The sequence below is a fragment of the Centropristis striata genome, chromosome 1, assembly GCF_030273125.1.
Source record: "Centropristis striata isolate RG_2023a ecotype Rhode Island chromosome 1, C.striata_1.0, whole genome shotgun sequence".
NCBI lineage: Eukaryota > Metazoa > Chordata > Actinopteri > Perciformes > Serranidae > Centropristis > Centropristis striata.
The window spans coordinates 8,486,154-8,511,619 of NC_081517.1; the positions used below are offsets into that span (position 1 = coordinate 8,486,154).

Here is a 25,466-nt window from a genome sequence, read left to right on the forward strand (position 1 = left end):
AACATCGTGCTGTATGGAAGAAGACTTTGATTGAGACTTTGAGCAATTGAGACCATAAACTCATTAGGAAAATGGTTAGTGGGGCAATAAATCAAGTGAAGTAGAGTCATTTTCCTATTATTATCTTCTATATGAACAGACTTCTTTTATTAACCTTGGCAGTCGCCGCCTGCTGGTAATTAGAAAGAATGCAGGTTTAAGGTACTTCAATATAAGCTTCACCTTTCATACCTGGAGGTCACGTCCACTTCTTTTATACATGTTTATCTATGTTTAGGACCATTTTTTTTAACCAAAACTCAGCTTCAGATGTTCTTTGTTTTAAATGATAATATTGAAATTTTAGCAAGCTAAAGGATGTTCATGATAAACATTAAATTTGAGATTGTTAACACTTTGAGCTTGTGAGCATATTGACTTTAACATGAACTCAAAGCACTGCAGTGCCTCCAGCTGCTGGTGTGACTCTATATGAAATATATAAGGAGTGATGCCGAATGAGAATGCTGAACCTGGATAATGCGCTCTGGTGCGGGGGAAGACTTCAGGAAGGATGTACCACAGCTCCTGGGCTCAGTGGACCCTCAGGGGATCCTTCAAGAAATGAGAGAGCAGAGAGGAAGGGGGGGGGAAAGTGGTGCACAATAAATGGGAGCAGGTACGCAGTGCGAGTAAACATTTATAAACTGTTTGTGGTCCTGCTCCTGAAATGCAGCTAAATTTTAGTTTTCACTAAAATATTAATGTTTAATTCCAAAATCCCATGTCTGTCTATATGCATCAGTGCAGCAAAATACCCATAATCCTTTACTGCCTTCCCACCCATGAATAATGCTAATTGTCTTTGAAGTGACAGATCATTGCAGGGGATTGAACCCAGGTCTGTGCAGTGGCGTCCGAGTGCACTTCATCAATAGATTTATCCGTCATCTAATCAGACATCTCCATACCTCCCACCATGGGGGGAAGGCAAGCCAAGTCCTTGTGAATTGCTTTGAAAATTACAATAAACAGGCGGGTATGCGGTTCATGAGGGCTGGATCCAGGCTACAAGAGGGCATCTCTGTTTCTCAAACTAGAATATCAGATATGATTCAACTCCAGGTGTCAAGATGGCTGCAAATATGTTTTTAAGAATCATTCATTCATTCGTTTTGAATTTTTTTTAAGTCTGAAAATGCAATGACAGAAAATCTTAATGCTGATACAATAAAAGCATCAAAATCAAAGAATACATGGTAATATCATTTTTTCTAAAGAGAAGAAACAAGATTAAAAGCATTGCTTTAGTAAACATCAATGCAATAAGGCTGAGCAGTCTCTGTCTAGAACCTCTTTCTCTCTGTTTGCATGTTTGCGTCTCTCTCGGTGTATACTGTACATGTCTTTTTTTCTGTGTTTCATACACTGTATATATCTGTGTGTGCGTGTAATATGTCTGTCTAGGTGGGGAATCTGGGTCTGCTCTTCATGTTGCTGTTCTTCATCTATGCAGCTCTGGGAGTTGAGCTCTTTGGAAAACTGGGTTAGTGTGTGTGTGTGTGTGCGTGTACCTGCATGCATGTGCGCGTGCGATTGAGTGTGTGAGTGCAAGCCAGCACGTCGATGTGTGTGTGTGTGCATGCATGTAAATCGATGCAGATGCACAGATGTGTGAGTGTGTGTGTGTGCCTCAGCTGACTCTGGTGAGATATCCGTGGATTACGTAACATGCATAAATTTTGTTGTTACATACATTAATTATGTCAGTTTAGAATCAGTGCTCTAATCTACACACAGTGCTCTTTCTTCTCCCCCCTCGCCCTCCTCTCTCACACTTACCATCTCTAATACTCTTTTCCCTCTTTTCATCCTCTTTCAGAGTGTTCAGACGAGAACCCATGTGAGGGTCTTAGTCGCCACGCTACCTTTGACAACTTCGGCATGGCTTTCCTCACACTCTTCAGGGTGTCTACTGGGGACAACTGGAATGGGATTATGAAGGTTTTTTCCCCCTTCCTCTCCTCTGCTGTGTGGGAGTTTTGAGGAGGATGGATAGACGAGAAAGTCCATGTTTTTGTCTGTGCATGTGTGTGTGTGACAGAGCAGCGGTTTATGAGACAGCCGTTGCATTAAGCAGAGAGAAGATCACTGTTTTTATGACAGACTAAGAGCTGCTGACATGAAAGGGCTAAGAGAGTATATTATTCTTCTGTGACAGACTCAAGGTCTGTTCACACTCAGATCCACACCTCCCCCTGTTGGAGAAGAAGGGAAATACTACATTAATGTATCTGAATATCACCTTAAATCCCTTTATCTCTTATCAGTTTTCTTCATTGCCTATTAATCTTTATCCTCTTCTGTCACCTTCGCCATCCAGGACACGTTGAGAGAGTGTCGCCCGCAGGAGCGCCACTGCCTCACCTACCTGCCGCTGATCTCTCCCGTTTACTTCGTCACCTTCGTCCTCACTGCTCAGTTTGTGCTGGTCAACGTGGTCGTGGCCGTTCTGATGAAGCACCTGGAGGAGAGCAACAAGGAGGCGGCGCTGGAGGAGATGGAGGAGAAGAAGGAGAGGGAGGAGCAGAAGGAGAGGGAGGAGAGGGAGGAGGCCAAGCGGCGCCACAGCTACGTGTCTGTGGGCGGAGACCTGCTGCAAAATGTGGACACACCTGCCCAGGTAACGGAGAGCTTTTCATATTTCTGCGTGGAAGGGGGGGAGGCGGTGGAGGTGACTGTAACGTTGACAGCGGTGATGATTTCATGTGGCAGGTGCAGGTTGAGGATGAGGACTGTTCCCATGGCAACCTGCTGAGCATAGGACGCATGCTGTCTCTCCCCAGCGACAGCTACGTTCAGCCACTCAGATGCTCCCCTTATCCTCCCATTTGCCACGAAGCGTACTCCGGCTACAGCTACTCAGGTAATTTGGTTGTTTATAGCCAATTAAATTAAGGAACAGTTCTCACTGTGCTATAACCACTAACTGATTGCTGTAAAGGTTATTGCTTCCATAAATAGCAGAGAAGGCAGTTGTGCTGTGATGCAGCACAACAAGAGGTGCTGTTATTATAGGCCTTGCAGAGGTAGATGGGTTTTTTTTAAATACAGTATCAGTGACAGCCTGGCAGCACTCGTTTATGCCGACAGAGCTCATTGTTGATCATTTTTTCCACGACGGCTGGTCCCGTCCCACCCGTAGTTTTCCACTTGTGACATCACACTGGGTGGCACATTAAAACAGCTTGTTGTTTTTTTGTAAATTCATCATATAAAAAGTGTCACACTGAGTTTTACAGAACAGAATAAAGAATGTAATGTACAGAGAGTGGGCCAAAGCAAGACCTCTACCTAGATTATATTAACTCACAACAATATTAATAATCATAATAATAATAATAATAGGGAGTAGTTAGCCACTTTATTAGGTACACCTGTTCAACTGCTCATTGATGCAGATATCTACTCAGTCAATCAAATGGCAGCAACTCAGTGCATTTAGGTATGTAGACATGGTGAAGACGAGCTGCTGAAGTTCAAACTGAGCATCAGAATGGGGAAGAAAGGTGATTTAAGTGACTTTGAACGTGCAATGGTTGTTGTTGGTGCCAGATGGGCTGGTCCATGTGATCTTTTACTTTTTAAAACAAAACTTTATTTACCAAATAAAAACACACATATCACATCAGAGAGCTGACAACAATAAAAGTGCATAAATATGAAAAAAAGCTATGAAAATAAAATAAAACCATACAATGAGAGAATAATAAATATTCTAGTAATTATTATTAATAGTAATAATATTAATGTTTATACTATTCTTAATAATCATAATAATACAAAATTATTGAAAATCTTAAATAAATAAAAGTAACTAAAGACAGGCAGACATAAAGACATTTGAGAAAGGCAATTAATGTGAATTCAGGTTGTTTCATCAAATTTGTTTGTAATATCCTGAGAACCTGCTTTTCATTGTTTGTAAGAGAAATAGAGATAAGCATTGCATTCTTATTCGATTCAATAATAAAAAAAATAGGCAAACAGTGTTGTAAATCGTAACAATTCTGTTAATGAATAAAGAATTTTCCCAATAAATCCCAATAAATAATAGAAAGTAAACATCACAATAGAAGCCCGGTACACACTGTGTCATGTTTTCACACTGTGAGAAAGGTTAAAAGATGACCATAACCAAAGATGAAATAAATTCTGACAGTGTCAGTTTAGCACTGCTGCTACCACCTGGTCTGAATATTTCAGAAACTGCTGATCTACTGGGATTTTTTACACAAAACCATCTCTAGAATTTTCAGAGAATGGTCTGAGAAAGAGAAAATATCCAGTGGGCCAAAATGCCTTGTTGATGCCAGAGGTCAGAGGAGAACGGCCAGACTAGTTTGAGGTGATAGAAAGACAACAGTAACTCAAATAACCACTCGTTACAACCAAGGTCTGCAGAAGACCATCTCTGAGTGCACAACATGTCCAACCTTGAAGCAGATGGGCTACAGCAGCAGAAGACCACACACTGTCCACTTTATGAGCTACACCTTGCTTGCTAATGAAGTGGCCAGTGAGTGTATATAGTGGTTTTCAAAATTGCAAGACACTTTACAGACAGTAAGGAAAACCAAGCATTTCATTTTGTCCTTTGTGGCATCAAAAGAAAATATATTTAATATAGAATATAGGCCAAGGTTTTTTTTTCATATGGTAAAAAAATATTTCCCATGTCTTTTTTGTTCATAAAGCAGGTCTAAGTGCTATACAAATACTGTGAATCAAAAGCCCAATCCACGGATAAATGTACACAGCCTTTTATTCAGAAAATGTGCCTTCAAACGAGCCGTCTTGACTTCTGTAAGGTTGTGATGTCACAACTGTAGATTAGGTCAGGTTAAAAATTATTGTCCCCATAGGTAAATTTTGCTCGGTGACAGTGCATCATAAAAAACTTCCCATTAATACAAGAAGAATCTGAGAAGCGTTGACATGGTGTAATACTTCAGATAGATAGATAGATAGATAGATAGATAGATAGATAGATAGATAGATAGATAGATAGATAGATAGATAGATAGATAGATAGATAGATAGATAGATAGATCGATCGATCGATCCTAGGAAATTACAGTGTCACAAACAGCGTATGGACAGACATAATAAACATACATTCCCTCATATAGCTAAAATACTTTAAAAAAGTTGTTGTTGTTGACAACATGGTGTTTAATAGTCTGTGATTAAAGTGCTGAAGTGCTGGTGCGGTTGTTACACATCACTCTATTGAGCTACAGTCTGAAAAAATACTATATATAGGTAGAAAGTACTGCTACAATCATTCCCTGGCTGCAACTGGAGGGGGGTTCAAAGAGACGGGCTCTAACACTGAGCATTTCAGGCAGAGGTTGAATACAGGTATATTTAGACAGACAGCATGAGAGAAATAATGTGTTTTTTGGATGTAAACATGTTGGAGTAGAATCCCAAAATTCAAGTATGACCCTAAAAATAAGCAAACGTTCCAGGAAAACATCTTGTTTCATTCTATATTTTGTATTATTGTATTATTATCAATATCAGTGATGTGATTGTTCCCTAAGATAGGACCCATCTATATCCATTTAAGAAAACTGACCTCCGCTAATCAGATGAAGACTGAATCTCAGCATCACTTTCAAAAAACCCAAAACAAACGAATCAAACAATCTGGTAACATTCCCTCGTGGACTGTATGTTGGAAATAAATGCATACATGTGGACAACATTAATATCATCAATTATAAGAAGCTGAAGTTTCTGAAATGTGAGAAGAACCAGCTTCATCTTTAAATAATATATCTAACAGAAAAATCCAATCCAGTCTAGACAGTTGTTCTTTTCAAAAATCCATTTGTCTCTTATGAAATACTGTTTTCTGTTTGTTTTTCTTTTCATCAAAGTTTCCATGTGATCTTTTACTTTTTAAAACAAAACTTTATTTACCAAATAAAAACACACATATCACATCAGAGAGCTGACAACAATAAAAGTGCATAAATGTGAAAAAAAGCTATGAAAATAAAATAAAAACCATACAATGAGAGAATAATAAATATTCTAGTAATTATTATTAATAGTAATAATATTAATGCTTATACTATTTTTAATAATCATAATAATACAAAATTATCGAAAATCTTAAATAAATAAAAGTAAATAAAGACATTTGAGAAAGGCAATTAATTTGAATTCAGGTTGTTTCATCAAATTTGTTTGTAATATTCTGAGAACCTGCTTTTTATTGTTTGTAAGAGAAATAGAGATAAGCATTGCATTCAAATTCAATTCAATAATAAAAAAATAGGCAAACAGTGTTGTAAATCGTAACAATTGTGTTAATGAATAAAGAATTTTCCCAATAAATCCCAATAAATAATAGAAAGTTAACAACACAATATAAGCCCGGTACACACTGTGTGATTTTTTCACACTGTGAGAAAGGTTAAAAGATGACTATAACCAAAAATGGGATGAAATAAATTCTGACAGTGTCAATTTAGCGCTGCTGCTACCACCTACGTCTACTAAACTAAACAACGAACAGAAATGCAGCATGAAATGACGCACTGATTGCTGCCACACTGCTGAATGCTAGTAAATGCTAATAAACACTTACACACCGATTCTCTTTTCCCTTGCCACAACCTGGTTCCACATTCTCCTCCTCCTCTAATTATTTGGATTTGTTTCCATACATGTAAATATCACTATTGCAAGGGTTGGATTCTTGCTTAGCTTATGATTATCTCTACCAAATGCTCTCCCTCTCTATGACTATAGCAGCATAGACGGATGACACATGCTGATTACGTTCTTTTCATGTGCACAGTTGAACAGTTGCCATTATTATGTTACTCTAAATATGACCATATTTTGTAAAAAATTAACATAATGTTTCATGTTTGAAGAGGACTTTAAACTATCAATCAAGACCATAAACTGAGAAGTAGAGACATTTTCCTATAGACTTCTTTACAATCTTGCTTCTTTTTGTAACCAGTGGAGTCGCCCCCTGCTGGTCATCAGAAATAATGCAGGTTTAAGGCTCTTGAGTCTAAAGCATTCCATTCTTGTGTAAAAAAACAAACAATTTAAATCTTCTTCTTTGTTATTTTCAACATAAAAATGGCAGCCATTTTATCAGTTTATCAGTGTCATGTCACAGTAAAGAGCATCTTCTCTCCTAGCACCACACGATAATTCTACTCCTCAAAGAATTGTCACTAGCACTTATTGATGCACTAATAGCTCTTATTGCACTATACCTTGATTGTTTGCTTTTACTCTTCCTGTAAGTCACTTTGGATAAAAGCGTCTGCTAAATGACTAAATGTAAAGTTAAAATATTTGCTAAAATCCCGCAGTCTGTAGGTGCATAAGATATTTTTTACTCATATTTTCAAAGCAACAAATGATATTTTAGTGAGTAAAACAGAGAGTAACACGTGATCTTGGGCACATTATCGTCTGCAGGCTCCATGTCATCTCTGGGCTCCAGTGGAGGCGGCTCGCTGCTGCAGGTTCCAGGTGCTCTGCCGGCCATCAGCCACGCTTCACTGGGGACGGGACGCAGCTCGAGGCCAAAGATCTGCCTCAGCACAACTCAGAGCATCGACAGATACTCCCCGCACAGACTCAGTCCAGCTGACAGCGTGGAGGGACACAGGTTTAGCCCGGCTCACAGGAAAAACAGACACAGACTCAGCTCAGCTCACAGCATAGACGGATACAGATTCAGCCCAGCCCATCGGATAAACAGACACAGACTCAGCTCTACTCGCAGCGTGGACGGATACAGGCACCATCCAGACCACAACCCAGACAGACCCAAACTCATGTCCAGCCACAGTATAGACAGACATCCCTCACTCAGGCTGAGTCCAACACACAGTGCCGGCAGGCGTCCCTCTCAGTGGCTCAGTCCTGAAGACAGTTTAGACAGAAACAAGCTGAGTCCCTCATATGTTCCAGACAGCTCAGTCCTGAAGAGACCAGCATCCTTCCGCACTGCAAGCAGACAGCTCCGGAGACAGGTGTGTTATTATCACCTCTCCCTTTTCTCCTCTTCTTGTTCTTCTCTTCTCTTCACACACCAAGTGTTTTTGCCATTTTTAAACGCCATTCTGTGCATCATACACATTTTAAAATAGATTTGTCTTTCACAACCTATAGCAAATAGGTCCCCAACTGGTTTGTGGAGTACCATTTTGGCCATTGCAATTTCAACAAGAGGGTGTAGTTGGGAAGGAGAGGGGTGGAGCTGACTGATAACCTGAAGTAATTTAGTTAGCACGTGCATTCACATTAATATTCACAGAATTTGGATGCTACTTTTGGCTGGCAATGATCAAGTTTATAACTTTCATGAAAACATAAACACCCACAAACAATTTCATGAGTATTTAAATATACAATAGTGTTCAATATAATACCAGTCCAATGTGACTAAACAGATTAATTCAGGTTTTTAGTATATTTTTTATTGCTACATGGCAAACAAGGTACCAGTAGGTGCAGTAGATTCTCAGAAAACCAACAAGACCCAGCATTCATGATATGCACGCTCTTAAGACGAAGGGGTGTGTTAAAAAAATAGCAGTGTAGCAGTTGACTTTACAAACTCAAAACTATTTTGTACAAACTTTTTTGTTTCTAGGATTTAGCAATCCTGTGAATCACTAAACTAATATTTAGTTGTATGACCACAGTTTTTTTATAACTGCTTCACATCTGTGTGGCATGGAGTCAAACAACTTGTGGCACCTTTCAGCTGTTATTCCACTCCAAGATTCTCCAACAACATTGCACAATTCATTTACATTTCTTGGTTTTGCTTCAGAAACTCAATTGGATTAAGGTCCGGGGATTGGGCTGGCCACTCCATAATATCAATGTTGTTGGTTTGGAACAAATATTTTGCTGGTTTACTAGTGTGTTTGGGGTCATTGTCTTGTTGAAACGCCCAGTTCAAGGGCATGTCCTCTTCAGCATAAGGCAACATGACCTCTTCAAGTATTTTGACATATGCAAACTGATCCATGATCCCTGGTATGTGATAAATAGGCCCAACACCATAGTAGGAGAAACATGCCCATATCATGATGCTTCACTGTCTTCACTGTGTACTGTGGCTTGAATTCAGAGTTTGGGGCTCGTCTCACAAACTGTCTGCGGCCCTTGGACCCAAAAAAAACATTTTTACTCTCATCAGTCCACAAAATGCTCCTCCGTTTCTCTTTAGGCCAGTTGATGTGTTCTTTGGCAAACTGTAACCTCTTCTGCACATGCCTTTTTTTTTAACAGAGGGACTTTGCAGGGGGATTCTTGTAAATAGATTAGCTTCACACAGACGTCTTCTAACTGTCACAGCACTTCCAGGTAACTCCAGACTGTCTTTGATCATCCTGGAGCTGATCATTGGCTGATCCTTTGCCATTCTGCTTATTCTTCCATCCATTTTGATGGTTGTCTTCTGTTTTCTGCCACGTGTCTCTGGTTTTGCTCTCCATTTTAAAGCATTAGAGATCATTTTAGCCTATAATTGTTTGCACCTCTTTATTCTTGATTCAAACCTGTTTTTTCACAAAACTGATGACCTCACTGATTGAATGCCACACTGCTATTTTTTTGAACACACCCCTTTCAACTAATTGCCCAATTGCACAGCCTTAAGAGCGTGCATATCACGAATGCTGGGTCTTGTTGGTTTTCTGAGAATCTACTGCACCTACTGCTACCTTGTTTGCCATGTAGCAATAAAAAATATACTAAAAACCTGGATTAATCTGGTTAGTTAGACTTCTATACAATCTGACTTCTTTTTGTAACCAGTGGAGTCGCCCCCTGCTGTGCATTAGAAAGAATGCAGGTTTAGGGCTCTTCCACATTAGCGTCACTTTTCAGACTTGTAGGCAAACTCCACTTCTTTATAGAGTCTATAGCAAAACCCAACATGTCATTAGGTCTGTGTCATCTATGTTTGTTTATGTTTATGTGTTGTCTCTGCAGGAGGCTGTGCGCTGTGACTCTCTGGATCAGAGCGGCTCAGCTGACGATCTGGCAGAGCCTCACCTCACTGTGCCCGCCGTCTCTTCCTCACCACCACGCCAGCGATCGTCCAGTGTACACACACTGAAATATACACACCCCCAGCGGGTCATCTCAAGCAGGAGCCACAGCCGGAGCCACAGTGAAACCACTGGGCAAGAACACGTACCTGAGCAGGCCATCTGCGGCTCGCAGCCAGAAACAGATGTCGAGAAGCGGCCTGTCAGCCCGCAGAGGTCGTCCAGTCTGAAGGTCCCTCGTGGCGAATCCACCTTATCAGCGCCGCTCTGTAGCTCCAGAGCGGCCGGCCCTGGCCCCGGCCCCGGCGCCGACCCCGGACTGCAGTTAGACGACGCTGACGAGGAAGTCAGTCGTATAAACAGTTCTGTTCAGGCACACACACGACCCCCTCCAGGCTCCTCACACAAAAGCAGACACCTCACCCCGAGCCCCGTGGAGCACAAGAGCCGCCTCAGCCAATCAGTGTCTCCGGTGTCAGGCAGGAACAGGAAGCAGAGGATGAGCCCGCCACCGGGAGAGGAGCCGGTTACCATGGCAACCCAGCTGATGGACAGCAGTGTGGAGCTGAGGAGGCGGACTCTGTCGTTTGATGCCACGTCACTGTCTCCTAATCAACCAGAGGGCAGTTCTGTTGACGACTAATTGGACTCAGTGTCGATGGATTATTTATTCTGTGACAGTGGAGGAGCCCGACGTGCTGCTGAAGCACACGAGAGGGGCCGGCGCCGCAATCCAAAGCAGGAGGGATGCCTGTGTCCTGTTTTAGGCCCCGCCCCTCACCTCATCCCGTCCAATTGCAAGATTTTCACAGGGTGTTTGAGCAGAAAATCTTTCAGACTGTGTGTGTATGAGCGTGTGTGTGTGTGTGTGTGTGTGTGTGTTCAAAGACTCTAACCCCGTCGTGCTATTTGCACACAAGATGCACACAAGTAGACGTTTCCTTTTCTTCGGTCATAGTCCTAGCTTTAGTTTCAGACACAGTAGTCACTTCCCTGCTATATTTACTCGAACATTAACCTTCCCTTTGCTTGCTCTCCTCCTCCTTCCCTCACTCTCATCCTTTTCCTTGTACCTCAAGCCCAGGTCAGAGTACAAGACAAAATTACCCTGAAAGATGCAGCACAGATGATTGATCTGCTCATGTACACAAGGACAATTATTCAAAATTACTCTTGATAAACCAATGATTATTTTGCTCCATAAAACACTCGAAAAAGGCCACAAGTCTCCACATTTCAGAGGCTTGAACCACCAAACCATGAAAATTAATTAAGCTGCTGATTTGTTTTCTAACCAACTTAAAACAACTTTCTCAGCATCTCGTTCAGTCTTATAACTTTCTAAATCACCAGTTTACTTTTAGTAAAATTCCCTAATTTCATGCTCTGTGGTGCAGAAATTACGTTTTATGTTTACAAAAGAAATAGATTTTTAACTCACAAGGCAGACAGAATTTTATATCAAAAAAGCTTAATTTGTAATTGCACGCTTATGTAGATTGGTGCAGGCACATTTTATTAGACACTTAATGCTTAAAGTTAATTGTACAGCAGCTTCTTTTAAGTGGAGCAAAAAAGGAATCTAACAGAGTGGATTTTTTTGTTTGTTTTTAAATATGACTAATATTCCTATTTTTCGTACCTCTTAACCTACAGGAAACTGCCACTTGAACTTGCTTGATTATTGTGAGATTGCAGTATTTTTCCATGTCAAATCAAACATTGACATCTTTGTGATGTTTGAGGGCCCTCTGAATCCACCCGTCCCTGACAGTCAGAAAAATCAATTTGCACTTAGAGTTAAAATACCGTGTAGTGTGACCTCGGCTTTAGTAGTTTCTACCTCTCTTTTTTCCTGATCCCACCCATTCGAATGTTCAGTCGGCTTAGTTTCTCGCCCCTTCCACTTTCCTTTTCTCTGTCTTAGTATTCTCAGGGTAGAGGTAGTTCAGACGCAGGTGAGTGTGAAGCATGTGATCCCAGGTCTGCAGCGTTAGATTGCCCCCTGCTCTCTGAAGCCAGAGCTGGCCCGTCTCACCTGACGTTTGAAGAGATTACGGGTGCGGGGGTTAAATTCAGACAGAAGCAGATGTACAGAAGGGCTTATTCAGGTGATATATAACGGCGTGTAAAACTTTGTAGAAACAAAGGCGATTATAAGATTATATTTTATTAACATTGCAGCAATGATATGAGAACTACAAAGGAGAATTTCTACATTTTGAATGTCAATTTATCTGCTGGTGCTTGTGATGATAAGGAGGATGATTGATGATGATGTCATGGGATGTTGATTATAATTATGATGATGGCGATGATGATAATGATGCCTCTGGATGATGCAAATGTTCATAATATTGTATAATGTTGCTGCAGAATGAAAGCAGGGAATGATATACAGTAAGCTCACCTGCAGTAACATAATTGGACAGTGCTGGAATAAAACCACTTCCTGTCTGACTTTCATTTGACTCCATCACCGTGTTTCTGAATCTACAGTTTTGGATGTCAGTTTATCTTTTCTGAATCTGTTATTTTCCCCTTTATAAAATACAATAAGAGGAGTTTAAAGGGTGTAAATAAATAAATTTATTGAAAATTAAGGCAATAAGCGCCTTTAAAAAAAACAAAACACTTTATTTGACATTAGTATAACGTTTTATTTCATACTATACTTTGACAATTTGATGACTTTTAACAATCATTTTTTTATGCAATATAATTAAAATTTTAAAGACATACTATACTATGACATTTATACAATTTTGATGACATTTTATGAAATTTTGATGACATACTAAACTATAACATTTTTCATGAAATTCTGATGACATACAACTACTACTAATACCAAAAATGAAATAGAAATGGGTCAATTGTTGTTGCATATTAGAGCATAATATGGCCAGAAAAGACAGAAAAACAGCGGCCAGACAGAGACACATGCATGCATGCACACACATGACCAAACTCGTTCAAACTAGTTCGCCATACTTTTGAGTTTAACCCAAATTTATATTATTAACTTTCTTTGCAGTTGACATTTAAGTCAGAATTCAGAAATATTTTAATGTTAAATTATAACTTTTTTTTCCTTTTTTTTTTTACAGTGCAACAAATAAGAAATCCTAAAAAAAAAAAAGACTTAGAATGAAGCTGTTGAAATATGGAACACAATTTAAATATGTGCATCCTTATAACATGAACATTATCATGACTGACCACAAAGCAAGATTAATTAAGATTATTAGTGTAATAATCTTCAAAGTAATCCAATGTTAAGGTCCGAAGTGGAAACCTGCGGGTTCCAAAGTCTTAAAAAGGTCCTTGAGTGGTGTCGCCACAACGCTTCCATTTACGCTCTTTCCCTCCTCTGATGACTGCTTCTGTCTCTGTTGGCTGTGATGCTGCATCAGTGGTTTGCATGGCAGGTTGTGTGTGCCAGAGTTCCTCACCTCAGGTTCAACCACTCCCTGACTCTGAAAAGCAGGTTGGTGCTCTGTTGGGTGTTCAACTGCTTTCTCAGAGGACTGTTGGGCTGGGAATCCTGAGTCTTAGGAGCAGATTACAAACAATAACAGGAAAACAGGAGAAAAAAGGTACAAAGTCATGAGAAGTTGCACACTATCCAGAGAAAGACTGCTGAAAATCAAGAGTCTCATCTGGCCAATAGACATTTCAAAAACAAACCCCCACAGCACCCAAAGCATTTGTTTAAAACAATATTTTGATGCTGCACTGACTTGTAATAGGGAGAATCGTGTCTCTGTCATTCCCACTCTGCATTTTGAGCGCCTTTTCTTATCATCATGCAACTTTGGTGAGCAGGTACAAACGATTTGCATGAGAAAAGCTTGATGGAAACACAAATTCTATACAACTTTCGAAAACGTGTTTTTATAAACGATTCTGCCTTTTTTGAAATATAGTAAATGTGCTACACCTGAGGGGGAAATGCTGTTTCTGAAATGGTTCCGACATAGCGAACATTTAACTCACATGACTGATCAGCCAATTATAAAGTTTCCCCATTTAATCCAATTCCTGAAGACTTCTCTCCAGTTTCTCTCGTAGGTGGCCAAAGTTGTCCGATTAGTAACCTCTATTTTCTGCTTCCTCTCTCCTGCAATCTCTACCACTACTGTTTGCTGGCGGATTAGCCTTCAGCAATACATTTACATTTATTCGCTCTGAACCAGTTGATAGAAATGTTCCTAATTCACAATTTCCTTAATGCGACAGTTCAAAATTAGGCTTAAATTTCACTTCAACATTAATAGAAACACGGCTAAAGTATTTTCTGGTGATGTACTTTGGCTGGCCCTGTCCCGACTCAACATTTAGGAATTTCCCGATGGACTAAAACAAAGCAGTCTAGATAGTAAAAAAGTTTTTAAAAAACAACTGCCATCCTCAATGCCCATACAAAATTTCATAGCAATCCATCCAAATGTTATTCTATATTTCAATTGCACTGTTTCTACTATATTAATTCTATAGCAGGGCACTTAATACTTCTTCTGCAGGTAGTTCAAGTGTGTAATAACAGCAGGACAGCTGAGTGTCTGTTATCAAAAGTGTAATCTGCAGTTGAAAGGGTGATTCAATAAACATTTCCCCGATTTGCCTGTCGGAGGGATTTGGCGCCAGGCTCCTCCCTTTTTGCTTGCCGTTGCTGAGGAAATGCTTATTGGTTTCTTTTTATCTGCCAAGTAATATGCAACATTCTTGTGAAGCATGCAGTTAACCCTTCACCTGGGTTAAGTGAAGATAACAAAAAAGACATGTCTATTTTGCTTTTGTCATTATTTTCACATCGTAATTCAAACCAACCAATTAAACAAATTATTGTTAATAAATAAACCTCATTACCTGAAGAGACACTGATCTGAAGACGGTCTGGTTGCTCTCCATCCTGTTGGTACGGGCTCAGGGTCTGAAACAGAGTCTTCAGAACTGAATTTGCAGTGGCTGCTACTGCCGCTCCTACAAAATCAGGCAAGAACAACATATTTCAGCAGGAAATCAGCATTTCATATGAGTATTAATAGTAGTATTTTTAACAATCCTGATTCGGAAAAAAGGTGGGACGCTGTCTTCAAGAAAAATAAAACATTGCAATATTTTCAAAACCAATCTTCATAAGAATTAAATTGTTAACTGTACAGGGAGATAGATTTATTGATAAACTATTATACATTTTATACCATGACTAAATATTATTGATTGTAATTATAGACTCTGAATTTTATGTCTGCAACATGTTCCAAAAAAATTGAGACAGGGGCATGTTTACATTACATCACTTTTTAAACAATACTGAGTACACGTTTAGGAACTGAGGACACTAATTGTTGGAAGTTTTGAAAGTGAAATTCTTTCCCATTATAACTTGATATAAGACTTCAGTTGCTTGGTGATATTTTGTGCTTCATAATGCGCCACATATTTTCAATGGGAGATAGGTCTGGACTGCAGACAGGCCGGTCTAGTACCTGCACTCTATGCTTTGGAGAAACCATGCTGTTGTAACCAACCACAGACTATATAACCATAATGGAAGTATTTACCATGACATCACCCATGAGTTTTTTTGCAAAGGGTACATGCGCAGAACGAATTGAGAGCCAGAATGATGTTGCATCATCAGCGAACGCCAGCTTGCTAGCCTGGTTAGCAAGGGACAATCGTTCTTCTAAATGCACAGCTAACTCCTTAGAGCAGTAGTTCTCAACCTTTTTGAGTCGCGACCCCCAATTTAACATGCGCATGTTGTCCACGACCCCCGCTCACTGAACAGAATCTCACACGCACAGTCCAGATCACCCAAAAAACAAACAAAATGACCCAAAAAATGACAAAATGACCAAAAAAAAGACACAAAATGACCGAAAAAAAGACACAAAATTACCAAAAAGACACAAAATGACAAAAAAAAAAGACAAAATTACCAAAAAAGACACAAAAAGACAAAATGACTAAAAAAGACACAAAATGACACAAAAAAGAAACAAAATTACCAAAAAGACACAAGATGACTAAAAAAAAAGACACAAAATGACCAAAAAAGTTACAAATTGACCACAAAATGATAAAAAAACAAAACAAAATGACCAAAAAAGACACAAATTGACCACAAAATGATAAAAAAAAACCACACAAAATGATCAAAAATACACACAAAATGACCAAAAAAAAAGACATTAAGTGACCAAAGAGACTAAAACACATTAACACATGAGCACTTTAACACAGTGGAGACAGAGCTGACTTCCAAAATGATTTGGCGACCCCCAGAATTCATCTCGCGACCCCAATTGGGGTCCCGGCCCCAAGGTTGAGAATAGCTGCCTTAGAGGACCATTAAGTCCAACCACACTGTAAAAGGGTATAAGTTCTAAGTGGAAAACACACAGCAAACTGTGGTAGCCACGCCCAAAAACATACCCACCTTCATCTTCTGTTCTACTCTAAATAGTGCCATAATTTAGAAAAATGAACATAATGCTGTAATGAAGAACCCTTGAAACTAATGATTGATAACATAAACTAATTATGAGAATGTGTACGGAGATAATTAAGAGAATCAGGGTCAAATTCCTATTGACTTATATACAAACTGAATACATTTTGAAACTGGTGGTGTCACCCCCTGCTGGATATTAGAAAAAATGCAGGTTTAAGGCACTGCAGCATTGGCTTCACTGTTCAGGCGCAACACATGCAGACTGTGGCTTGGCATTGTATTGCTGAAAAAAGCAGAGATATCCCTGGAAAAGATGTCTGAACGGCAGCTCCAACACCTGTATGTACCTTTCAGTAATAATGGTGACTTTACAGATGTCACATTTACCCATTTTTTGTTGATATATACAGGTGCATCTCAATAAATGACAATATCATAGAAAAGTTTATTTATGTCAGTAATTCAATTCAAAATTTGGAAATAACACATTATAGATCCATTACACACATAATGAAACATTTCATGTCTTAATTTCTTCTAATTATAATTATAATGATTATGGCTTACATTTAATGAAGACCTAAAATTTAGAATTGATGTTTTATATGGAAATGTTGGCCTCTGAAAAGTGTCCATTATGCACTCAATACTTGGTTGGGGTCATTTGACTCGAACTACTGGAAATGGACTTTCCATCATATTCTAATGTATCCAGATGCACCTGTAGGTTTTGCTTTACATGGAGTCTTAACCTGCATGTGTAGGTGAAGCAATAAACTGTGTTTACAGTCAGCAGCTTTCTGATGTGTTCCCAAGTCCATGTAGTAATGTCCTTTACTCCCCTTTAATCATGTTTATTTTTAATGCAGTGCTGCCTGAGTGCATCAAATTGTCCTTTTTCCAAATCTTTTAATAATGTCATGGATTGCAGATGGTAAAATCCCTTAATTCCTTGCGACTGTACATTGAGAAATGTCCCTAAACTGATTTTTTTGCCCATGCAGTTCCACCTGTCCAAACTTTTTGGAAATGTGTTGTTGGCATCATATTCAGAATAATGATAAGGTGAATGATAAGGTAAAACATTTAATATAATGTCTTTGTCGGTTTTCAATTGAATATAAGTCAAAAAGGTTTAGCACATTATCGCATTTGGTTTTTATTCATGTTTTACAGAGCATCCCAACTTTTTGGAAATTGATGTTGTAAGCAGTGTGTGGTATGCCTTTACCTTTGCGGGACGAGATGTTGGGCAGCTGCTGATCAGCATGGGTTGTAGACAGACTGGTAGTCTTCTCACTGAGAGAACTGGACACAAGGCTTAAGACGGGATTCACCAATTGCTGTGTAGGTTGATTTATAGGCTCTGCTGAACTGTCTTCGGCCATTTTAGAATTAGGAGAAGAATTGGGGGATCTTGGGACATGAGGGATTTCTTTGATATTAGCTCTAGCTTGACTTGGGAGAAGCGTCTTTAAATTAGAAGCACTTTGTTTGGAGTCTGATGAATGTGTTTTATCAGCTGACCCGATTGGCTGTTGAGAGCCGGAGGAAGACCTTGAATCATCTTGTTGAAACTTCATGCATGGGGGAGAAGCTGCACTTAGAGGGGCAGCAAAAAGACTGAGGAAGGACCTGGCAGAGGCTTTGTCAGGTTCGGCAGCACTTTTAACACGATAACTTCCGCAATTTCCAGACTGTGAAGTAGGACAGGAAGCCTGCATGAAGCCTGGAGGACAAGAGGAACTTACAGAGTGGTCTACAGGCTGCGAAATGTCAGTGATTGGGCTTGCGAAAAGAGTATGAAAGGGTCTTTTCAGGGTCTTTTTACATCCAACTGCCAAATCACCACCGTGTTCCATTCTAATGCTGCCCTCTGGTGTCATTTCAGCAGAATATTGATGAGTGCCATGTTCGAGAGCAGATTGTGTCTTCCTGGACTGCAGGTGGATCTCAGTGGGTTGTTTTGCTGCAAAATGACAGCCGGTTGCAGAATCAGTTTTCTTCATGGAACTGGTGGCAGGTTCAATAGGAACAGCAGCTCTATCTTTAGACTCCATGAGGCCTGAAGAGGGACCAAAAGGCTTTATTATTGAGGCTTGTGAGTCAGATGTCCTAACAGCTAGGTGTGGTCCCAACGGCATAGTATGTTTGGAAGTATTTGTCTGACTAGTGGGCCTTGAAAAAATGCTTTTGTCATTTGCGGGTCCAAAAGGAAGTACATCTTCACTTTTACATTTTGCAGAGCATGTAATATCTGAAGGCACATGCATCCTTCCTTTTACATCTCTGATATTTTTCAAGGGTTCCATCTTCCTGGCCACAGTAACAGGAGAATGACACAAATCCAACTTGACTTCATCAGCAGCTCTTTGGGCAGATTTCAGGGATGCTGGCATATTTCCATGTTGTTTCCTGCAACCTGTGGAGGCCAGAACAAGACTACTAGGGCAGATCTTTGAAACTAGGCTGGTTTCCACTTGGGGCGATGACAAGCTCTTGAACATTTTTTGCTGAGATTTGTTCACTTCACTTCTTGTCTTTACCGAATGCAAGACCTTCTCATTGTGGGTTTCAGAGTTTAGTAGAGGATCTGTAATCTCTTTAAAGTCACTTTTTGGGGTATAGGATGCACTTTGTGTGGTAGGCAGGGTAGTTGTGTGGCAAAATGTGGCATTTTCCACCGATTTCCAAGACCCTAGAACAGCATCTACAGAGTAGGGAACTTTGCTTTGGTTTGCAGAGCCTGAAGTACAATCAGAAGAAGAGAGAGAGCCAGATTCTTCACTTTCCGGAGTTGTAAAGAAACGAAAGAAAGGTTTGGATAGTTGAGGTCCGAGCACTGCTGCCACTGAATAACAAACTGGCTCTGCGTGGTTGAGGGTACTTGTCAGGGCCGTGTGATGTTGGGAAGCATCTGATGCATGTTGTGGTTCAGCTTCCTCCATGACATCAGTTGGTTCTTCAGTCTGACATGAGGTTTCCTTCTCAGCATTTGTCTCTGTGCTGTTGTAAAAGTTAGGCCTGAAAAATTAAAGAAAACATCAGCATACTAGTTGCCAAATATTAATGACTCATATTTACATTACATTACATGTCATTTAGCAGACGCTTTTGTCCAAAGCGACTTACAATAAGTGCATTCAACCTGATGGTACTAGACATAGACCACAGGAACCAAGTAAGTACAGAACTTTAAGAGCTAACTGTCATCGCTACAGGAGTGCTATATGTTAAAGAAGAAAAGAATAGAGAAGAAGAAGAAGAAGAAGAAGAAGAAGAAGAAGAAGAAGAAGAAGAAGAAGAAGAAGAAGAAGAAGAAGAAGAAGAAGAAGAAGAAGAAGAAGAAGAAGAAGAAGAAGAAGAAGAAGAAGAAGAAGAAGAAGAAGAAGAAGAAGAAGAAGAAGAAGAAGAAGAAGAAGAAGAAGAAGAAGAAGAAGAAGAAGAAGAAGAAGAAGAAGAAGAAGAAGAAGGAGTAGAAGAAGATTTTTTTTTTTTTTTTAAATATATATGTTAGGTGACCATGACTTAACCGAGGTATTGTTGGAAGAGGAACAGGTATGAATTAATTCTTATGAGTAGAGCTTGACCGATATGGAATTCCTGAGACTGAAAACAATTTTAGGGGAAAAATTCAGATTACGGTACTCATATGGTGGCCCAGATAGTAATTTTTTTTTGGCATTACTAACCAATTCTAGAAATAAAAAGAGAAACTAGAGAAGAAATAAAAAATAAAATTAATAACTAAATAAACAGCAAAGTAGTACTGTATGTTCAGTATCAGTAAGTTGATTACCCTTTATATAAAAAGAATAAAATAAAATGCATAGCTAAATAGTAGTATGTTCAGTATCAGTCAAATACTGACCAACACACACTGATACGACATTTATGTCTGTGACAGGCCAATACTTTGCAAATAATAAATGGGTCTGGCTCTCATTATTACGTACATTTTGATGAAAGAGTTAGACTTATATATTTACAGTATCACAGTGATAACTTTACATTAGTTTGAGCATACCTGAGTGGTTGCAGGAGTGTATCAGGAGTCCCATTTGCTTCTATTATTTCGGACTCATCCGTTTTCTCTGGCTGTCCCAACATTTCCTGTTCAGCCTTTTTTGTAAGTTCATAGAGGTCTTTATCCCGTTTTAATGCCTGCAGTAAGAAGCAAAGACATGCAATCATCTTTAGCCCACAAAAAAGATTTTAAAAGATTTTAAGAACATTTTCATGAGTGGACTTTTACATTCACACCTCATTCAACAGTTGGTTAGTGTCATCATTCAGTGGCTCATGTGAAAATCTGCAATCTGCTCCTTGAGAACATTTTCCTTTCCTGTGGAAGAACTTGCAAGGAAATGACTGTAAGGCTTAGTTAAGGAAATATTAGATATTCTGAAGCCTGCAGTTTCTTACAAAAAGCAGTAAAATATAAAATGATCCTTACAAAGACTTTATAAGAGAGAGATACACCGAATATTGTCGTTTAACCAAAGGATATTATGCATGTATGGACAACTTTCCCCTTTTGTGCAAAATCCTTGGACGTAAAATTTGCACACTTCTTTGACAAGATCGTTGTAACCCTGAATATGTTCCAGTTGGCATTCTTCATTCTGTGTGCAGTAAAGGGAACAAAGCATAGCCGGGGCATTACAGTATGACAATGAATAAAAGACACTCAATAAAAGCCACCTTAATGATAATAAAGTTGTCATATCACTTATTAATATATAGGTAATAATATACATGGTAAACATAACCTGCCTTGTTGCACTTTCCCCAAAGGAAATGTCGGCAAACATACCGCCCATCCACTAACACAGCGTTCTGGTCCTTGAACTCCTGTGTCATCACCCTTGTACGCTTCACTTGGACATTCTAAGAGGAAAAATGAGCATTACAACAACATTACGAAATATTTGAATGAAAATAGGATTACCACAATTTCAATTAAGCATTGTTTTGCCCACCTGTACTTATTAAAGTGACTTGATACTTGCAGACTTTTTTTCTTTCATATAAACTGAAAGACCTAAGGAACCCATTGCTACCAGCCACGCCCTGTTAAGAAGGCAGCTCCAACGTTAGCTCCAAAGCTACATTTTACCAAGGACAGAACTGACGTCCCTTGACCACTGATCTTAAAATATATACATGAAAATTGGTTGGGATACCCACTTTACAGACAGGTCAACTTTATGATAATCCCATGCAGTTTGGGACAGAAACCATAGTCTTTTTCATGTAAAAAAAAGTTACTTTTGCTTATTGTATTGGAATGTTTCTGCATACTGGGGTCCCTGAACAGCCCTGGAATTGCATAAATTGAACGAAACTATGAATTTTGTGGATTCAATGAGCCCAATTTCATTCTTGTGATAGCGCCTTCAGCTTGCAAGTGAAACGTCACAAACGTGTAAATATCGCAGCTTGATACAGCAGTCTGAAAGGGGCTTATGTTAATCTCCATAGTAGCCATTCTAGTAGCACTGTAATGAGAGCAAAATGTATTTTAACTGGACATCACTGATTAAAATTACCTGCTGGATAATCTAGGATAATCACAGCCTTATGCAACTCTACAACCACATACTAGAGACCTAGAGCGTTCAGAGCATGTATAGCTTTCTTAGTTATATTGACAATAAGGGGGCTTCTCAGTCGTTTCTGGAACAGACGTCCAATCAAAGAAAATGCCATTCTTGCAGAAATCAAAAAATCCAAATTAAAACCAAATCACAAAATGGATTTTTCTATTGTGTTCCTTAAAGTCTTAATCTGGCAGGTTGGTGGAATTCTTGACCCTTTTCATCAATTCTTGTGTGGTTAAAGATGGTTAAATTTAGCACCAATCAGTGTAACAAATGCACTCCATCCAAAAATTGCTGCAACAACTTCTACTTTTGCTAAATAAATTAATTGATTCATAAACTAATATTTATCACAGATTTATGACTACAAAGAAAACAGTGCTGAGTTAAATCTCAAATTCATTTACAGGTCTCCAGCTTTCAGATGAAGTACATCACTTATTATGGGTTCAGGTTATGTGCCTTTATCGGAGGCTTTTTAAGTACAAAGCTACATTAGATACACTTTTACCAACTGATTAAAACACGAAGAGGTGTCATGCCATTGTTTGCTACCTTACTTGTTACTTCAAAAGGGTTCCTAAAGTGCCTGTTTTACTTAGCATAATGCAGGGGTCCTATAATTCAGACTGCAACAGATAACAGACCGACAATGGATAATAACTATCCACACAGATCCTGTCTTGTTTACCTGCTTGTCATGTTTATGTTGGTGGTCTTTTCTCCAAGTCGGTGTATTATGGTGGCCTCCACCTCTACCGGCAGGTCCCCATCGGTCGTTCTGTTGATGCTGATTTTTCTGCCCCTTTGGATTCTTTTTCTGTCGTTTGTTCACATTATGGTTGTTTCTAGTTTTGTAATTCTGCCCTTTGTGACACATGTTATTGTATCCGGCTTTATCACTATGGTTATGCATCACTTCTTTGGTGAAGCCAAATCTTGCATGTTCACTTTCGGTGTCACGCCTATGGTAATGTTCAGCCTTGGAGTCATCGTCTTTGAAGGGTGCAGCATTATAAATTCTGCTGGTCTGCGCTTGGTAATGTTGTTTCTGTGGAAAAATGTCAATGACATGTCCATTAATATTGTAAGATTCATCATGACCTTTTCATATTTGGCAAATCCATAAATACTTGTGCAGGCAAGCACAACAAAACCAATATCACTTAATTTTGAAGTAAACCAAGTTGCAGGTAGACCTATGTACAACTAGTTAGGAATGCTTGATATTTAACATTATTGTTTATTATTACAATGTAGAAAATATAGAAAAATAGAGCTGTAGAGTGAGTAGAAGCGCAGCATCTACACACTCTCTTTCACAGTAATTAAATAGAATAAACACAAAAGAAGAACAAGCACTGCACACTGACTAATAGTGAGTGCATAGCTAACTGCTAACTATTGTTCATTTTGTGACAAAAGCACCAAATTTGGGACATGTATAACTTAATATATTTAGGAGAAGATTTGATATTGGGATTGGATATTTAAGATTTAGATTATGTCCATTACTGCATGTGGGTCCAATGGGATAGGAAAATTTAACCAACTGGTGACAGCAATTTTGAAAAAAAAAAAAAAAAAAATGGCTGCCACAGCAACCAGAATTTGGGATGGCTCAATATTTTGTTCCCAATATAAAACATTATATCAACACATCTGCCAAATTCTATGCTTTTATCATCACATGAACATTTGTTATGATGTATTCTGCTATGCCGCCCAACTATAAAGTGCTTATGGACACACTGATTAAATATGTGATGATAACTTGACAACGTAGTGAGTTCATGAGCGTTCAAGTTCAGCTCACCTTTTTATAAGGGCCAGTGTGCTCAGCCTGGGCTTTCCTCTTTCTGGCTTTGTCTCTTTTATCATCTTCAGTCTCGTCCCTGTAAAACAAAACTTGAGTATGAGGACCATTAAACCTACCTTAGTTCCTTAGGTCGTCAAGGTAACCTTACCCCCTGAACACATGAAAGCGACCTATGGTAAAATACCTGTGTGTGGAGGCTGGTTGACCTGGGCTCTTCACGCCTTCTTCAACAGCAGATAGTCTTGTGAACAGGTTTGCGAAAGCCATTTTATTCTGCTTGTCATCAATTATTTGTGTCTTCTTGGAAATATTAGCAGGGCGCACATAGTCGAGGATGCCAGTCAGAAGATAGTGGAGTGAAAAACAAACTTTTAGATACCTGCACACGGGGATACTCGTGATAACACAGGCTGCCTTGCGCCAATAAAACTAGAAACAAAGCTGTGTTGAACTAGTTATACCTATACTAATCTGCTTTTCTATTTAGCTGCCAAAATATATCTGACTTTAAGTTGTAGTCCGGTAAATTGTGTTTCACATGGCTCACTCCATCGTTCACTGCTCGTTTACCGCTCTCCCACTGCTTCTTCCGTGTTTATGGAACGTCACGTCCCCGGACTACCAAATATGGACAGAGGGGTGTGAAGACCCGGGTACTTGGCGCCGCCTAGCGGTAATGTATTGTATTGTCTGGTATATTTGGTCATGTTCTCTCTCTCTATATAAGCGCTAAATGGCCCTTAGAATTGATAGAACACTTCGAAAAGCTTCCACTTCTGCATTTATTCTTCAGTTCTTCAAAAGCCGTTCAGAACACAGAAATATATCGTAAAGCTGGATGTTTCATCTAAATGCAATTTAAAATAAAATCTGAACAGGAGAAACCAGTAATACTAAAAATGACAAATAGTCTTAGCATTAGCATCATTCCAACATTCATCATGTCCAGGATAATGTATGTACGTGTGTTTGTGTGTGTGTGTGTGTGTGTGTGTGTGTATAGAGAGAGAGAGAGAGAGACAGAGAGATAGATAGATAGATAGATAGATAGATAGATAGATAGATAGATAGATATCTATACCGGAGATATTAATGTTTTCATCATGTGTACATAATTTATTTATTGTTTTATTGTTGTTGTTTTTTATATTCTTTTTATTGCCAAGTTCACATTGGTTAGAATACATGTTTCACACAAAGCAATCATAGTTTTATATGCTTTTTTGGTATACAAGAAAAAAAAAAAAAGAATAAAAGTTAAAACAAAACCAAAACAACAACAAACAAACCAACAAAAAACAAAACAAACAACAACACGGCAGCATCTTAAAACATAAATAGATTGGATATGACAAAATGGCGGATTACCACACAACTTGGGTACAGTGTCCAAACAACAGCAACAAGAAAAAGAAAAGTGCCGACCTGAATTGGAGATTTATAGGACAACAGCAGCAACTAAGACATAAATGGAGCTTTGCGTC

The 25,466-nt window shown here is 39.1% G+C and overlaps 2 protein-coding genes across 3 annotated transcripts in view; one reads left to right on the forward strand and one right to left on the reverse strand.

The window, feature by feature from the left end:
• Positions 1-12,560, forward strand: part of LOC131968445 (voltage-dependent T-type calcium channel subunit alpha-1I-like) — a 76,908-nt gene extending 64,348 nt beyond the window's left edge. Inside the window, exons 29-34 of the mRNA XM_059329330.1 lie at positions 1,447-1,525; positions 1,862-1,983; positions 2,363-2,662; positions 2,755-2,905; positions 7,501-8,060; positions 10,036-12,560. Coding sequence (XP_059185313.1) covers positions 1,447-1,525; positions 1,862-1,983; positions 2,363-2,662; positions 2,755-2,905; positions 7,501-8,060; positions 10,036-10,737 — 1,914 coding nt within the window. The 3' untranslated portion in view covers positions 10,738-12,560. The remainder of the gene's footprint in view (positions 1-1,446; positions 1,526-1,861; positions 1,984-2,362; positions 2,663-2,754; positions 2,906-7,500; positions 8,061-10,035) is intronic.
• A 417-nt stretch (positions 12,561-12,977) lies between these two features.
• LOC131968432 (uncharacterized) lies at positions 12,978-24,566 on the reverse strand. 2 transcript variants are annotated; one of them, XM_059329321.1, is made up of 10 exons: positions 24,167-24,566; positions 23,980-24,058; positions 22,855-23,214; positions 21,337-21,450; positions 21,070-21,185; positions 20,824-20,932; positions 20,588-20,724; positions 17,792-19,584; positions 14,967-15,080; positions 12,978-13,641 (listed from the first exon to the last, which is right to left on the reverse strand). In XM_059329321.1, the coding sequence occupies exons 1-10, from the start codon at positions 24,247-24,249 to the stop codon at positions 13,373-13,375; spliced, it is 3,174 nt and encodes a 1,057-aa protein (XP_059185304.1). In that variant the 5' UTR covers positions 24,250-24,566; the 3' UTR covers positions 12,978-13,372. The 2 variants fall into 2 exon arrangements, with proteins under 2 accessions (XP_059185304.1, XP_059185296.1); XM_059329313.1 differs by having other exon boundaries at positions 12,978-13,647.
• Between the last annotated feature and the right edge of the window lie 900 nt (positions 24,567-25,466).